Genomic DNA, 18,677 nt, shown 5'->3' with positions numbered 1-18,677 from the left:
GTCCGGTAATTGCCGGACATTGGCCAGAAAAAAAATGAAATGTCCGACAAAATTAAATCTCTCCGGTCAAATTGTCCGATTAAAATTGCCTAATAATCCCGCCCCCCTAACACAATCTGAATTTGAGAATAAGCCTAAAATGTATAAAGCAAAAATACACTGACCTTTGGCTATGTTATAAAGGAACAGGCTCTACCGTTTGAAAGTTATTAAACATTATTACATGGCTTGGTTGAATTCCAATGTGGAATGTGGTCTGTTATTTCTTGATATCAGACCGCTGCGAAGCACTAGCGGCGCCAGGATTTTGATAGGTGGGCCTCCAGAAAACTGGATGGGGCAGTTAAAATAAGCCAAAAAATAATAAATAAATAAAAACGGGTTCCCCTTCATCTCCGTTTCAGCGCTTTTCTGGACACTGAGGACAGCGACTCAGTAGCCTACCTGAATTTAATGCGTAGCCTAATAATAGCATAGGTTAAAAAAAAAACTTAAACAGGATTTTGTTGCTTTTTTAATACAATTACAATTTCATTTAATTTATTGTTTAATAAAATTATAGGCCTATTATTTTTAGTTTATTAACAGCAACAACAGCTGTAAAGATGAAGTTGACGATCGCCATCTCCGTAGTGAACGCGCCTATAGAGAGAAATGCACATCATGGATTACATAATCAGAGAGTAGCCTATTTCTTTTCGTTTTAAATTGTTAAAAAGACATTTCAAGCTTTCTTAAGATATATTTCATGTCTGTGAGGCCTACGCTGAGTTTCGTTAAATTAGGATGAGATGCGCTCCTGTTCACGAGCAATGCAAGTGACCGCGCGGGCGCCTGCTTAGGCCTATCGTCTGTTATATTTATTAAATCCAGGCAATTGGTAGATAAAAAAAATATTAAAATTAAGATACAATTTATACAAAACGAAATTCACTTCAAAAAAGTCTTTCTACAAAACAGAACTTAATTAAGTGGTCAAAATCATGTCTGACCCGCTCCATGTCTCTCGATATTGCGCATCCTTACTCGTGCGGTTCACTTTTCATAATCAACAAATTAAAAAATAACATTATAATATTTTAACAAATATTAAACTAAATGAGCTTATTTAATGGCTACAACACGTATAGTAGACCTAGACTCTCTATTTGTACAAATTGCTGCACATTCATTTTATTCTGAATTTTGCACACATAAGTTGAAAGGCATTTGTTTGTGCATGCATAGCAAAACATATCTGCAACATTTATCAAGTTCACTGATAATTATGCGCGCATTTAATAATCAACGCATTATTATCTTAATGAATAATGAAACAAAGACGAAGCATATAAACTGCGTTGTTTGTTTAGAATGGAATGGATCGCAAATAGATCCGAATGAAGAAACGAACCATAGTAGAATATTTTTTTTTTCGTCTATTTGAAAGTAAGGATAATGAACATGTTGCATTCGGCCTGATTATGTCATTTTTTAAGTTACATAGCCTGCCTCCAGTTTTCCTCAACTTGACTAATTAAGAGGCGATATTTGACCGGCATATCATCAAAATACCATTTTTTTCTAGCGGAAACTCTGTTATATACTAACAGTCAGCTCCATCAAATAATGCACCAAAAGTCTCAATTGCGACAGTAGTTATGGAGACACCATTTCTTGAAAATGACCCATGTCTGTGAGAATGAAAGAGTATTTTCTCATGTCACATTGCCCTACCAGCTCCCTAATAGCTAATGCATTTGTAGATTAGTTCATATAATTCTCATTAGAATTGAGTGTCCCTGTGGAATAAGGAGAATTGTGAATTGTTTCTGTGCAGTTGTGTTTTTGTTAAAAACATCTACTTGTGTTCCAAGTTGTATTTTTTAGCATTAAGTTGTTCATTATTCCTAAGAGAATTATTAAGAGAACATTCAAGCTACTTAGAGCTCTCATTCAGGTTGTACTCTGAAATGAATGAGGGTTTTAAACATATTGAAATGATGTCTTTGATGAAGACCTGCATACATTACCATTCATTTGCATATTTCAGCATGCTGTCTTTAGAAAATTTCACATGAAAGATTCCATCCATTTCAGCCCACGTAAAATAAAAGCACCTGTGTTAGTGTGTGATTTTGCTTTGTGTTCAATATCGAAAACACCTTGATAATATAGCCTGGTGAAAAATTCATGGCCGTCATTTGAAAATTTGGTCGATTTTGATGATTGCCATAAGTTCCACCTAAATTAATGCTTGTTAGATTGCTTTGCAAATGAATCATGTAGTTAATGTTATGTATATTATTCTTTTTACTATTTTTAACGAACAGTTTTATATATGTTCCTGGATTCAAATCAGATTGTCTTATCACAATCTTTATGCATTTCTTTTTCAGTCTTCTTCTCGGAAATTAACTCCCAACCATGACAAATCAATCCTTGCCTTGCCCGTTGCCACTGTGCAAATGGTGATTTGTTGTATGACTTGTCTTCAAGAGGCAACATGCATAAATTTATTATAAACACAGATTTATGCTTATAAAAAGACCCTTTTTATGTTTATAAAGAGACCCATTATCCCTTTTGTAGATTTCCATGATCAGCATGCTGAATATTTTGTGTTTGTACAGGCAGAAAGCACAGGGGAAAGCACACATCACCCCAGAGAGACCACCAACATGAAGACTCAAACTGTTGCCTCTTACTTCAGAGTAAGACTTTTTGAAGACCTAATAATGATAAGAACCAATTAAATGGACCCACTCATGTCCACAGTCTTGCTTTTTTTTTTTTTTTTACTGTACTTTGCAGTATTCTCTAATGGACCTGTTATCAAAGATGGTGGCAGGCCAGCCTCACTTTGTCCGTTGCATAAAACCCAATAATGATCGTCAAGCCAACAAGTATGACAAGGAGAAGGTTCTGATCCAACTACGCTACACTGGAATTCTAGAGACGGCCAAGATCCGCAGACAGGGTTACTCTCACCGCATTCTCTTCAACAACTTCATTGAGAGGTCAGAAAGATGATACGATCATATCAATTTTGCATAAACCCCTTTTCCACCTAAATGGTGTCTGTGTTGGTGCTGGAGCCAATACCCTGCCAAAGGACCTCATAACCAGGCTGTGTTCTTATAAATAAAGGTTCTTTAATTGGCATTGATGGTTCCATGAAGAACCTTTAACATCCATGGAACCTTTCCATTGCATAAAAGTTTTTTTTTAGATTATTAAAATGTTCTTTTTCACACTAAGAAAAAAATGGTTCTTTTAAGAACTGTTTACTGTTCCACAAAATGGTTCCTCTATGGCATCACTGCGAAAACCTCCTTTTAGAATCTTTATTTTTAAGAGTGTAAGCAACCTGCCCACAAACAATCATGGACCCCCATCATGAACTTTGATCTTAGTTTTAAAAACTTATTTTAACATCCAAAGTAATTTAATTAAGAATCCATTATGCCATCACAAACTGGCTTTGATTCAGCAATCAAAAATTGATAAAATGTATGGCAAATAAACTTCAAAGACAAGGAAACCACCAGTTCCTGTACCAGCACTAGCACATTGCCGGTGAAAAAGAGATTTCCTCCTGGGTGTAGAACAATTGGGTGTTGTTATGTTCAACATTTTACTAACCATTGGGATTTTTCAGGTACTCTATATTAGCATTTAGAGCCAATGAAGAGCCAGCAATGAATCCAGAGACATGTGCGGTTATTTTGGAGAAGGCCAAACTAGAGAACTGGGTTCTGGGCAAAACAAAGGTTTGTTTAAGAAAAGCATTAATAACTTCTGCTGTTGATGTTCAACAAAGTTCAAAGTATGATAATTATTTGTTCAGGTCTTTCTTAAGTACTATCACGCGGAGCAGCTGAATCTGATGGTGAGACAAACCACGGACCGGATTGTTCTAGTCCAGGCATGTGTGCGGGGCTGGCTGGCATTCAGACGATATCGTTTGTTGCTGGAAAAGAGAGAACAAAGTGCCGTGGTGTTACAATCAGGTGAGCTCATGTTGTTGACTGGATGTTAAAATGCAAAAAGTCCAATAATCTGTTGAACCACCTCTAAAATCTTATTTTTTTCTAGCATACAGAGGACACAAAGTTCGAAAAACAGTGGCTGATGAGAAAAGCAAAGCAAAGTCTGAAGTTGTTTTAACCCAATTTCAAGCTTGTAAGACAAAAGAAATCATACAAGTATTGAAGAGACTATTAAAGTGCCCCTATTATGCTATTTTAAAGTCTCCTAATTTTGTTTTGGAGGTCTCCTAGAACAGGTTTACATGCATCAAATGTCAAAAAACTGTTTCATTTTCTCATAATAAACATTGCACATCACCACATTTTTCAATGATTCTCAAACGACTCCATGGATGAATGAATCTCTCTAAATCTCTCCTTTCCGTGAGCTGCTCTGATTGGCCGGACAGCTCAGTCTGTTGTGATCGGTCTACCGCGTACAGTGCGTCGAAAACATAAACACCCATTGATTGGCCATTGTGTTCAGGCACTCAACATATATGTCTGTGATTGACCATGGTCTGTGAAACACCATTACCATAGCTGAACTTCATCTCCATCCGGAGGCTTCCTACAGCTCAGCGATTGTACGCCGTAAACTAAAGACAGTAACGAACAATGACTTTGATTTTACCATATCAATCTGAGCACGAGTCCGAAGATGAAACATTGGAAGAACTATTTATTCAACCCGAAGCTCCATCGCAAGGACGACTCAAGCAGGACGTTTCTCAGTGATACGCTACTCAGTTTGAGGTACATTATGAGATGTTGCAACTGTAATTCCTCACCATCAGCATTAACAAATGTATGTCCATTAACAAACCGATGAGTATATTTCTAATTTATTGCGGTGCACATGATGGAACTGTATCAAACACGAGTTCTAGCATTAATGACTGATGTCACATAAACGTTGGTAAAACAAATTTTGCTCCATCCTTTATCTTTACTCAAAGTAGTAAGAATGACAGACGATCTGCATAGACACAGTTTTAGGTAACACTGGGCCCACAGATGATTGGCAGAAGTATTTCAGTAAGACAGTAATAATGTGAGTGAGCCAGTTAGCAGGAGACCTACATCATATAAAACACAAAACTAAGTATTTTGAACACTGGTCAAAAATATTTACATCAATAATTAGTCATACTTACAGGTTGTGATTCTGAGGAGCAAGTTAGTCCAAATAAACTGGGTACTGATCCATCTTTCTAGAACAAGTGAATCCCTCATTGAACTCCAAGATTATAGAAGCAGTCGTCAGTAAAATGAAGGGAACACAGCAAAAGTTTGGGATTATACTTCTGTGGTATCGTGGTAAAGATTCATTTTAACCACAGATTCTTCACAGCCTCATCCTTTGGAAGTGAAAATAAACCAAATTTACTTTCACAGTAAGAGAGCACAGCGTCTTGACGACATGATATCCACACGAACGAGCTACAGCAAGATGTCCTGTCCACGCAGAACGTAGGTGGGCATTATGCAAATGTAATACGTTGTGACGTATGAACTTTGCGAAAATAGATTCAAACTCCAAAGAACTCGTTTGGGCGGTTCAGAGTCGACTATTTCTTTTGAGATAAACTAACTTTAATTGTGATGCACTTTCAGCTTTACAACTTTGCAGACTGTTTACATTCACATACAGCTACATTACACACTGTATGAATCCATAATAGGGGCACTTTAAATGGGTTTAGAAGTCATATATAATGACTAAATCACACCTTCTTTGTGCAGTGTGCAGAGGATATCTGGCAAGGCAGAAATACAAGGAGATACTAGAGGAGAAGAACAAAGCTGCTGCAAAGATCCAGGCCCATTACAGGGGACACAAAGAGAGAAAGAGCTTTAAGAAGAAAAAGTAAGACCTATTCTTATTCCATCTGATTTTATTCTCTTGGAGATTTGCTTTAAGAATCTGCTAACAAACAAAATCCATAATATTCAGTCCATCGGTCCATCAAAGGTCATTTTAAGTTCTCTATTATCCAGGTCTTTTTCTTACTGCTTCATTGTGCTTCAAAGCTATGTATTTATATTCTTGCTTTAACTGGGGACTCAAGTTATCTAACAAAAGGTATATGGTGGCCATTAAAATTAATTATTAAAATGACCTTACTACATTAGCAAGATGAGGTTGATTACAGTAGCTATTCCAACTTGTGTTGGTATGAAATGAGAGAAGGGAAGTGATATGAGAGACACCAGTAACACCGGTATGTTGACATACAGTGGAGAGTCATTAACATCGCCAGTCCGGCCTGAGCCAGTTTGCATGTTCTCTCATGTTGTTGTGGGTTTCCTCTGGCTGCTCCAGTTTCCCTCACAATCCATGAAGATATGCTGGATAAGTGAATCTGAGACACTAAATTGTCCATAGGTTTAAGTGTGAATGTGTATCCGTCTGTGTGTTAGCCTTGCAGTGGACTGCCATCCTTCTAGGATGCTGGGATATACTAAAATCTTAGACTCTTAGGGCCAGATTTACGAACAGCTTGTCCAGCGCAAACCCTCTTTTGGCGTTAAAAAACTACTGTCAGGATTTATTATAGACACGCAGTGAAAAATTTGCGCTGGAAAGGCGTGGATAGGATTATTTATGCGGCTGACCCTATTGCATATGCATTTGTAGGAGTTTCCCTTTCAGACGCAAAATTTATGGGAGGAGAGTATTTAAATGAATCATGCAAGGTGATTTACTAAGGCTTGCGCAAGTCAATTTACTGGTATTTGCGCCATTATTTAACGGCCAAGAAAAGCATGTCTTAAACCAGACACTAATTTGCTCTGCTCTTGGAAGATTGCATTGGTTATTATGGAAATGATCGGGCTGTGTCTGTGTTCTTTAATATAGATAGATCACGCGCAGAACTTTCCACTCCCATCTGTGCTTTTTTGGAATTGCGCTCTCACGCTAATTTGCACTGATTAGTAAGTCTGGCCCTTAATGCTGCAATTGACCAGTTAGAGACTCATAGAATCAAATATTTGACAATGCTGTGGTTGTATAAACTGATTTATTTTACACAGAGAAGCCATGCAGAAGGAAAAGACTGAGAAAACAGAGGAAGAGACGGATGTCCCATCAGAAGCAGATGGTCCAGATTCAGAGGAGCCGCCACAGGAAGGAGGTGAAATGGAAATGGATGATGCTGATGAAAAGGCTGCTGTGGTCCTCCAGAGCAACTACCGAGGTTACAAAGAAAGGAAGAATTACAAGGAGCGTCGGGAACGGAATAAGACCTTGACCGGGGATGAGCTGAATGTTTCCTCATCCAGCACTGAAAAAGATACTTCTGGAGAAGATTTGGATGCTATACAAACGGAAGGGCCAGAGAATATAGAGGAAGAAAAGGAGACTGAGGAAGAGGCTGCAGATGGAGGAGATGAGGACACTGAACAGGAAGCCAAGGCAGCCACTGTTCTACAGAGCAACTTCAGAGGTCATAAAGAACGTAAAAAACTCCAGGAGGAGGGGAAGATGCCGGTTAGAGGGAAGAGGGAGACACAGAGTCCTTTAGTTGAGGAGGAGCTTCCTATTCCAGATCCACCACCTCCGGAAGAACTGATGGAATTCACAGAGGATATGGAACAGGAAGATGAAACTCCAGTTGAACCCTCAGGAGACGATGAAGAGGCCAAAGCCGCTGTGGTCCTTCAGAGCAACTTCCGTGGCCACAAAGAGCGCAAAAGACTCCAGGATGAAGGCAAAATACCAAGGAAAAAAACTAAAGAGGATCTGGCTAATCCAGAAGCTTCAGAACCAGACATTCTGACTGAGGAATTTCCACCTCCTCCAGTAGAACTTGACCAAGATCAAGACCAAGACCAAGACCTAGATTCCAGTCCATCAGGGGCAGATGAAGAACATGCCGCAACTGTTTTACAAAGCAATTTCAGAGGCCACAAGGAGAGAAAGAGATTGAGAGCTGAGAGAGGAGGAGCCACAGGAAGCGAGCAAGAAATGTCAGAGGAGGTGGAGGAGCAGGAGAATGAGGAAGGTCTGGATATCACAGATGTTCAGCTAGAAAAGAAGGAGGTAGAGGAAGAGGAGGACACTCAGGATGAGGAAGGCCAGTACGATGAGCAGCAGGCAGCCATTAAAATCCAGAGCAATTTTAGAGGTTACAAAGACAGAAAGAACCTGAAAGCTACATCACAAAAACAAGACGAGGATGTGGAGTCGCTCTTCAAAGAGGTGTTGATATTTTTTTATTTTAGTTTGATTTTTATTCTCTTCTCATCTACCCACCCTGATGTCAATCCAAACCTGTATTTCAGAAATTTTACTTTTACTCAAAATTAATTTGATGACTGTCATATTTCTTTGTAACCTGCTCAGGTAACCAAGGCTTCTGAAGATTACCTTTCCCTGCAGAAGAAATTAAATGAAATCATCCTTGCCCATCAGCTCAACCCCAGCAAAAATGGGATGTTTGTGAAAGGACAAGCCATGAATGGCTACATGGGCAGCTATCAGCCGCCAGGTAATCATCTCTCTTAAATCATGACTCTCAGTACTTTTAGCCGTTCTCTCCCCAACCCCCTCCCCCAAACTGATTGGTAGACCAAAGTTTGGAAGCAAAATTTTAAAGAAAAAATGCTCTTGAACATGACTAAACATTGCTAGTAATACACAAGCTTATAAGCAACTAGTTAACAGTGAGAATTGGTCACCAAACTAAAGTGTACCATCTTTTACTTAGGTACTCTTTCTAAAATGATGTTAAAGTGTACTTCTTTTTCACAAGGGCTTTGGTTATTTGCACAGAAAACAAATGTGGTTTTTTTTCAAAGATGGAAACATATAGCTAATGTTTTCAGTATTCCTAGTGCACTATCCAAAATTGCTTCTGACGGAGATTAAAATAGCTGTATTTGCTTGCTATCGATTTTATCAGTATGACTGATGAAACGGTGACTGTCTGATCATATCAAAAACAGGCAAATTGGGCTCAACAAGATGTGTCATCAGAAAATTCCCCCGCCTGCACAGATTTACTCTTCATTTGATTTCTGTTGCGATATATGTAATTGCTTTTGGAAGGATAATTCTTGCAGATTCTATTATTCCTGATATGTGTAAATGAATCTGGATTATTATGTCAACAGTGATTATGGTTTGTTTATGACGAATGTGGTTTTCTTCTCTCACACAGTCTTAATTTCAGTGAAAGCTGAAGTTCTACAAAAATCTAGATTTAATTTGCTTTGTAACCAGAATCTTTCTGTGTGGAAACAATTATTATTGTTCAATTATTATTGTTTCCACATAGAAGTGCCCTTTGAATGCCAGTCACATATCCATGTACATGAAAGGTTTTTAAATGCTAATCGAATTGCCCTGGCAATTATAGCAAGCATTAATATAAGAGCTGCAAATTGGCTTTATACCTCTGAGCAATCAAGAATTGCTGATGACCTTTCAAGAGACGCATTCAATAAATATGACAAACTCTCCAGCCTGTTCCCACTGGTCCTGCTGAACGTTGATTAATTTTCTTTCATACCTGACTTTTCTACATGATAAACAGTGCTTGAGTTAGCAGATATTCAAATACATCAAAGGTCATTTTTGTATCTTTTGTTGTTGATCTCTAAGATCATATTTCATAAAAAAGTATTCTCTATCATACCTGACTTTTCTACATGATAAACAGTGCTTGAGTTATCAGATATTTAAATACATCAAAGGTCATTTTTGTATTTTTTGTTGTTGATCTCTAAGATTATATTTCATAAAAACAGTATTCTTTTTCAAAGACATTTCAGTGTGTAACACTCTATAACTCCGTTTCAAAACCTAGCCAGCCTACATTTACAGCATTTTTTGGCATCATAGGTGTGCTCCCTACATGAAGGCTGTTTCAAAACAGTAAGCCTGCCAAATTATTCTTCATACTTATCACTTTTTGGTGAAAATTGCATGTATCCTTCATGACGAAGGTACACGCGGAACTCTTTGCAACAGAACAAGGTAAAAAAAAATATTCAAAATTCAACAGAAATGAGAGAAATTATGGTAGTACTTTACAATAAGGTTTTATTTGTTAACATACAGTATACATTAGTTATGAAATAACAATGAACAATTATACTCTTCAGCATTTATTAATCTTAGTTAATGTAATCAAGATTTACTAATACATTTTTAAGATCAAAAGTTGCAACTGTTATGTAAGGGTTAATGCCCGACGAGGTGTCCATTATCAGGTTTTAATGGACGACGACGAGGCGTGAACCGTCCGACGCGCAGCGGAGGACGGTTGCCTCCGCCGAAGTCCATTAAAACCTGATAATGGACACCTCGAAGGGCATTAACCCGCTTATACCATGGTTACTTACGAAAGAAAGAAATATTTAATCAATTAATAATACTTTAATGTGTTTTAGAGTAAAAATCGTGAGGGTTTTTATTTATTAAGTCGAGCGCACTATTTAATATCTCCCGTATACAGGCGTTGCCAAGCAACGTGGCCACAGCGACCCGACAGCAGCAGTTGATCAGTGAGTTTGAGCCAGCGCAATCATTTAGAACTGTCATCAGGCAAATTGACGGGACGCCTTTCCTAGGTGTACATTATCACTTTTTAACGGACACCCTGCAGCCAATCAGAATCGAGTATTCACCCAGACCATGGTATAACGTGATAATGCACTGTGAATTAACATTAACAAGAACATATTAAATATGTTTTAATATGAACATAGTAAATTTTAGGTAACACTTTACAGTGTCCTTGTTACATATGTTACATGTACTTGCCATAGTAATAACAGTAAATTATGCATAATTACATGCAACTAACCCTCAACCAAATCCTAATTCTACCCTAACCCTATAGTAAGTACATGTAGTTAATTAATATTACACAGTACTTAAATATATAATTACACTGTAACAATGACACCTTAAAATAAAGTGTAACCCATATTTATTTACTAGCATTATCAATGGTTAATAAATGCTGTAAAATATATTGCTTATTGTTAGTTAAATTTAGTTGTAAAATGGTAGCAAAATCATAAATGTATTTCCTTCAGTAATGAAACATATTAATACAAAAAGTCTGCTAATTTTGATGGTCCCTTTGACACATTCTGTTGACTATAAGTACAGTTGCACCTACATGTAAACTGACTAGAGTGTCAGTAGAGTATTAGTAGACTTGTAGGGTTAGAATAAGTTGACATGTAGTTGCAAAGTTACTTTAGTCAATAGAATGTCTATTGGTGGACCATCACAATAAAGAGTTAGCAGATTTTAAGCAGACAGTCTACTAATACTTTAATGAGAGTTAGTTGACATCTAGTAGTAAAGTTACTTATAGTCAACAGAATGTTCAAAAGGGACCATCAAAATAAGGTGTTACCAAAAGTCTAAGTCTACTATTTTTATGCTCATTAAACTGTTGCACAGTTAGCTTAGCAACATGCTAACATCAAACTCTATTGCAATTGATTGTGAAATAAATAGCCTATTTTGAGTGTTTCAAGTCGGTCACCTATGAGGTTCCATTTCAGTTATGATGCTGCCTATGTAGGCCGTATACAGAAAGAGTAGGGTTTGGAACAGAGCTTCCGTGTCTGTGTCAGTCTGTAGGAACATGTTGTAACTGGTAGGGCATTTCTGATTGATTGTTGGTGGATAATTACAAATAGCGAGACCCAGGGGCTAAACCGTGCCACACGGTTTGTTCGATAAGAACAAAGGGGTCAAAGGTCAGCTGGATGTTGTGTGCTGATCCTATTCTTCAGTTTGTCTCAGTGGGACTCCCTCTTTGTTCAATGTGCACACAGGGGACCATAATAAAATATCCAGACAAGGTTCAAAAGGCTTCAAGGTCAAATATCACTTGGCACCCTTTAATCGTTGATTGGTTTTTCCTGTTCCATTTTCACCTTTTATTTTTCTGATGTGATTTGAACCAACAGCCGACACAAAGCAGTCCCGAACGCCTCGCCGCACACAACAACCCAAAACCCTGAACACACCAGAGGATTCCACGTACTACACACTCATTCATGTGAGTCTACATCACACAATGGCACTCACTTTATCTGAGGATTATCTGGGCTTCTGCTTTAATGATCTTTCTCATGCTGGGTCTTTTCCAGAGGTCTGTCCAGGACGATAAAAGGAGGCCGAGAAAACAAAGGTAAATCAATAAGCAGAAGTGTTATAGGCCTACTAAACAAGAATGTGCCCTCTCTCTAGATGCTGCTGCTTATGCTGCATTTTTAATAGTATATGAAACAGTGTATGATGTGGAATGAAACAATACACTACACTGTTGTCACATGACCTCAATACATTAAATATGTATTGCTATTTATTGTCTCAGAAATACACTACCGTTCAAGTTTGGGGTCAGAAAGACTTCTTACAGTCTTTGAAAGAACCTTTGCTCAGCAAAGATGCATTTATTTGATCAAAAAGACAATAAAAACGGTAATATTAATTACAATTTAAAATAACTGCATTCTATTCAAAGCTGAATTTTCAGCATCATCACTTCAGTCTTCAGTGTCACATGATCCTTCAGAAATCAAAAATCAATCAATTTTTTTTTAAACCACTTATTTCAAACCGAAATTGCTAAAAGAAAAGTCTTAATGTCTTAATAATAAAGAAATAAATACTGACCCCAAAGTTTTGAACAGTAATGTAAATTTGTTCATTTTTCATTTTTTTCTTTCATTTTTCATTTTAATTTAGTTAAATCCAATAACATTTAACTAATTTAGAGGCAAGATAGACATGTTACAAAGGTCAAAATGTCAAACATAATGCATTATGAAATAAAGTTTTCTGTGCAATGCACAAATTAGAAATGTTGTGGGGCATCATGGGTAAGAACATTTGCATACTGGCACAAATACTTCCGAAATAGTACAGGTATTACTATAGTATACTGTTCCAAACGTAGCCATGCAAAGCAAAGTAATGCATAAGAAAACTGGATATAAAGCTAAATCCTAACACACATTATTGATATCAGTTCACCTAAAATCTAATTTAGGTGAATAATTGTGTTGTCATCAGGCCACTTCTTAATTGGTTCATATTTTAATTGCTCTTAAAAATTCTCAGTATAACTACTAATACTTCATGCAATAATACGTGTTCTCATGCCACACATACAGTAATAAAGAATGTAGGAAACGTACTTAATCAATAAAAGCTGAATTATAGACAATGTTCAGATTGATCTAATTATATTAACAGGCAAACGTAATGCGGATGCTAATAGCTGGCATATTACGGCTAGTTCCTGTAGCGTTTCCCTGTCTGGACTGAGGCCAGCGTGACATATCTGCAGTGTCACAGCATGTGTGAAATATTGTGTGTGTGAACATGAATCTGGACCTCCTCGAGCGCCGCTGACAGGAGATTTCACAGGCCAGTCGAGTGACGAACAGCTCTGACAGACAGACACTTTATAACAGCACTTACAGACACACAACATCAAGGACGAGTAGTTTTAGCAAATGAGCAATAGCAATTAAAGTCAGTATGGGCAGCTGACAGTATTCATGAAATCAACTTCCATAATACATATTCCTGGTCTTGTTGTGAACAATACATCAGCATTGTAATCTATCAGTAATAGTGTAGGATATGTTTTCCTCACTGAATATCCTGTTTCACTTGTAAATACTGTACGTCACACGAGGGTTTCATGTTGACTTGAAGAGTGAGAAGGTCAGTAGGACGGACGAATCTCTGGCTCTGTCTGATAACTGGCCCATGTTGTGTCAGAGAGAAATAGAGGAAGTGGAAAGAGAGAAAACAGAGAGAGATAGGGGAACATTAAGGGATCTTGGCGGGATAAGAGCAGGCTCAGGACATGCAGGGAATGAGGGAGTCCTACGGGACAAATGTGCACAACTGGAGAGACAGAGCAGAAAGATGTAGCAGAACACTCGCTTTTTACTGCCATATGAATTAATCTAACCATGGACAGGACACATTTCACTGTGAAATTCAAAGAAAACAAAAATAAATTATATTTTTCATGAAGAAATTAAGCATAATTTTATGACCATTATAATTAGATTTTTGACATTTTGACATTTGACAGTAATTTCATGATGTTTTTCTATCATTTTTATATGTGTATGTTATATTAATACGTTTTTACATTAAATTTTCCACACATTCTGCTTACATAGATGTAATGCTTCATTTAAAAACATAAATAAATTCAGCATTAAGGCAGAACAATAAATCTTAAATACTTTATTATTTTAAGTATCATAATGCATTCAATTTTGATATTTAAAATATTCTTAAACACCATTGTTTATGTCAATAACATAAAAGTGTTTTAATAAATACATTTATTTATTAATATATTTCATATATTAATACTTTGTTGCCATTTTGGCATTTTTTTTATGTTTCCCGCACAAATTCTCCTTACACAGATGCCTTCATGAATTTTTGTAAAACTTAAATTCAGCATAAAGGTAGAAAGCATATATACTGTATTACAATGAAAAAATGCTTAAATGCTTTTATTATTTTAAGTATCATATCATAATCTATTAAAATGATTATAAATATAATTTTTATGGCAATAAAAATATACAAATTATATATTTTTAACTTTTATATTAATACTTTATTATTATAAGTATCATATTATAAAAGATTACATTCTTTACAATAAGGTTTCATTTGTTAACATTAGAACTAACAATACAAATATTTCTAAAGCATTTATTAATCTCAGTTAATGTTAATCTCAACATTTACTAATACGTGATTAAAATCAAAAGTTTTATTTGTTAACATTAGTTAAACCTGAACTAACAATGAACAGTCGTATTTGTATTTATTAATGAATACAATACTGTAACGAATGTATTCTCATTGTTAGTTAATATTAGGTAATGCATTTACTATGCACTAACCTTAACTAATGGAACCTTATTGTAAAGTGTTACCAATACATGTTAATATAATACTAAATAATTTTTAAATAATATTTTGATGTATATATTTAGTTGTTTGTTGGATATCAGAGCATCAGTAGGCCAGTGGTGCTGCTGACTGGTGCTGACCGTAGGCTTTTCATAGATGGCTGTTTTTATTCCATAAGCCTTGAGACAATGGTAAAGTCTACTGAAAGAACATTCCCATTTGAGTCTGCTGAGGAGCCATGAATCAGAGGCTGTCCTGAAGGCCATCGCTTACATACTGCAGAACAGCCGTGAAATGCACCCAATACAGCATAATGGCCAACTATTAATAGCAGCCTGCTATGACAAAATATACGTTATTTATGATCAGGAACAACAAACTTTGGCTAACGGCAAGCAGGGTTTTCTGAAGCAAAGAATTCTAAATGCAGCATTGTAAACAGTAATACAGTAGTTCTGTCATGATCACTCAAACGCATGTCATTCAAAAAAGTACATGGGGACACCATAAAAATAGTCCATATGACACGTTACTATTCCAAGCCTTTTGAAGAAACAAATCAATGACTTATGAATGAATGATGACCGAATTGAATTGTATTGTGTGAACTATCCTTAAACCTTATTTCAAAACTAAAGGTTCCAAAGGGGGATTTTCACAGCAATACCATAGAAGAACCATTTCTGGTTGCCCAAAGAACTTAAGTGAACAGTTATTAAGTCCTCCTGTGGTAGAAATCAAGATTTTAATGTTGTTTATATGTCTGTGGTGTTTTTAATATGCTTTAAGACAAACCATGCGCAGAATCATCAGTCAACACCATTACTGAGTGTTTTCTCCTTAAAACTGCAGTGAACCGAAGACGGTCTCAAAAACGCGGTTTGAAATCGCTGGTGTTTCTGACGTGATTTAGCATATCATTAACTCTGTAACAGGGGAGTCTCAAGAAGACAGGTTATCCTGGTATATTTTTCTGTTGATATGAAAAAGCAGGTACATTTTGCAATATAGTGGGTGAATTATGTATATGATGTATGATGTTATGATGAACTATATGCCTTTCAAAGTATTTGTAAGGATTCTGATTTTTAGAAGGCAGACTGAGATGGCGAACGGGAACATGGTTTGAGTAACATTCGCAACACACACATCAGCTGTTTGATAGCATAGTCAAGCAAAAGGCTAATCATATTAATGTCCGTTATGTGCCCGATGCTGTAAAGAGCGATACCATTGTGCAACGTTTACTACAGTAAGTTGGCAGAGTAAATCTGTGAGCTGGCGTGAGTGAGAGGAGCCGGGGCTAATTTGCATATTCATGGTCCACAATTATTGACTACAGGGAGACTTTAAAATAATCATTTTTTCTTAGTGTGAAGAACATTTTAATAATCTAAAGAAGCATTTTCCATTATAAAGAACCTTTTGTACATTGAAAAGGTTCAATGGATCTTCACTGCCAATAAATAACCTTTATTTTTAAGTATAGGTACAAATTCATGTTTTCTCTGCACCAACAGCCCCAAAAAGCTGGACAATGATGACCAGTACTACCAGGGTTTGAGCAGCAGTAAATCCACAAGCCTGCCCAGTGACCGACGGCGCTCCAGCAAACGCAGGGCTTCCACTGAGAGAAGACGCTCTTCTGAGACACCACTGTCCGATGTCCCGAAATCTGATATCCCTAAAGATCCAAAGGAGAAGAGGTGAAAGAACACTTGCATCGTTCAGTCTGTTTAACAAATGCACTCCTCAGGACGTTGACCTCACACTGCTATACACTGAGCGGCAGACATGATGAATGTGTTGGAGCAGAAGATGCAGATATCCACGCTTTCTTTCCCTTTCTGTGTGAAGTCATGCTTTATCTCTCTGTCCACAGGCACTCGTTCTCTAAAATGCCCTCTACAGAGAGTCAAAGTGAGGACAACCCCTATGACTATAGAAAGATACTGAGGAAGACCTCCCAGAGAAGAAGGCTTATAACGTGCCATAACCCTCAACAACAGGACTAATGTTAATACTGTGGTCAGCAGAGAATGCTGTGTGTCCTTAAAGGAAGAGTTCACCAAAAATTCTGGCATCATTTACTCACTGTCTTGTCATTCCGAACCCAGATGATTTTCTTTCTCGCATGGAACACGAAAGGAGACATTTTGAATAATGTAACAGCCGCTCTTTTCCATGCGATTACAATAATCAAGAACTGAAGCTTTCAAATCTCCAATAAGCCACAAAGTGATGTTTAATTAATCAACGAATTAATGAGTCAGAGCTGAATCTATTGAAACGATTTGTTCAGAAATCAGACTGATCCGGTTGCAGAGGTTAACAGATTATCTCTTTGGGTGACGGGTTTCTTTAAGTAAATCAGTTTACTTGGTTGGTTTCTCAAAGAAACAGAAGTTGTGATAGCCTTTTCTTCCCTATTGTGACGTATATCCAAGTGAAACGGCTTCTCAGACTAGAAAAAATGTAGGACGGGACTTGATTTTGTCTTTTGGGAGTTGATTGGATGGTTGTGGTTTGCTATTGGTGGATCTGGTGTGAGTGACAGGTTGTCCCGCCCTCACACCAGTAAACACATGATCAAAGAAGAGATGTTGCTGCAAGAAGGAGGGGAAGTTATTTTGATGATGAGGGTGCATGATTTTTTTTTTCTACTTTTTTTTTTCTTTAAATATTTTTAAAAAAAATATTTGTACATGGATAATAAATTCTGCAATATAGCTTTAGTTTATGAAAATAGTGACCAATTATTGTTTTTGTTTTTTTGCTGCACAGAATGTAACAATAATAAGCTAATCAGAGACTTAATGAATTGAAGTAATGTCTTCATGGATGGAGCCAAACTCCAGTGCTCTTAGTGCTGCCCTTGCTTGATTGTTAACTCAGGTTTAGCAGTTGATGTTTGTTGATGCATTCTGTTCAAGTCTCTTTGTGAATAGAGATTCGTCTTCAAAGACATTCATAAAATGAACTTTATATTTCCACCAATTAGAGGTTATATTTGAATTACTGTCTCTAATGGATCCTGGATGGTTTAGTGAGTCAGACTTGTTGCATCATTTCTGCATAAACATCAGCAGGATGTAAAAATATAGATTATATTTATACTTTTCCAGATGCATGTACAGTATGCACTTGTATCGTGTTCACATAATGCAAACACATATATGTATTCTTGAAATGTCACTTATTTGTAAATATGATTTTATAAATATTTAATTATTCTGTAATTAGTCAAAATAAATGATAAAATGCATACAATAGTGTACATAATGGTTGATGTTAAACCCTGAGCGGACTACAGTTATAGAGAAATGTAATTATTGTACGAGTTTCATTTTCTTATGCCATTTTTCAGAAATACATTATTTGTATTAAATGGTTTTGGATTTCATGTTTAGTAACAATTACAGTGGAAAGCAGATGCCTAATAAATTCCAATTTTATTTAATAATTGATCTAATAAATGTTTTTTAGTTTTTTTTAGTTTGATGTTCATTGACATTGACCATTGCTCATTGGATTGACATTGAAAAAAAAATTCCCCGATGTAACTCTATTGACCTGCTTTTCTATGTGATTTTTCTCGATTAAACAAGGTCTACACACCAACATTAACCTGATTATGCTGTTATTTTCTACATCTTATGATTTTAGTTTATTTCTGCATTATTTAGGGTTTCGTCTTATTATATACATGCCGAAAAAAATAGCATGTG

General features: G+C 36.5%; 1 protein-coding gene across 4 annotated transcripts in view; it reads left to right on the top strand.

The window, feature by feature from the left end:
- Positions 1 to 18,576, top strand: part of myo3a (myosin IIIA) — a 77,687-nt gene extending 59,111 nt beyond the window's left edge. For 2 of the 4 annotated variants that reach the window (XM_084102518.1, XM_084102517.1), the window contains 13 exons: positions 2,379 to 2,450; positions 2,613 to 2,693; positions 2,794 to 2,999; positions 3,641 to 3,752; positions 3,830 to 3,992; positions 4,078 to 4,164; positions 5,757 to 5,880; positions 7,050 to 8,217; positions 8,362 to 8,506; positions 11,955 to 12,046; positions 12,138 to 12,178; positions 16,470 to 16,655; positions 16,832 to 18,576. In XM_084102518.1, coding sequence (XP_083958644.1) covers positions 2,379 to 2,450; positions 2,613 to 2,693; positions 2,794 to 2,999; positions 3,641 to 3,752; positions 3,830 to 3,992; positions 4,078 to 4,164; positions 5,757 to 5,880; positions 7,050 to 8,217; positions 8,362 to 8,506; positions 11,955 to 12,046; positions 12,138 to 12,178; positions 16,470 to 16,655; positions 16,832 to 16,964 — 2,610 coding nt within the window. In that variant the 3' untranslated portion in view covers positions 16,965 to 18,576. The remainder of the gene's footprint in view (positions 1 to 2,378; positions 2,451 to 2,612; positions 2,694 to 2,793; positions 3,000 to 3,640; positions 3,753 to 3,829; positions 3,993 to 4,077; positions 4,165 to 5,756; positions 5,881 to 7,049; positions 8,218 to 8,361; positions 8,507 to 11,954; positions 12,047 to 12,137; positions 12,179 to 16,469; positions 16,656 to 16,831) is intronic. The other 2 variants (XM_084102519.1, XM_084102520.1) reach the window with 2 other exon arrangements.
- The last annotated feature ends 101 nt before the right edge of the window (positions 18,577 to 18,677 follow it).

The sequence above is a fragment of the Abramis brama genome, assembly GCF_963993115.1.
Source record: "Abramis brama genome assembly, chromosome: 24".
Taxonomy (NCBI): Eukaryota; Metazoa; Chordata; class Actinopteri; order Cypriniformes; family Leuciscidae; genus Abramis; species Abramis brama.
The sequence above is the reverse complement of the archived record's forward strand: the minus strand, read 5'-3'. Positions and strand labels throughout refer to the sequence as shown.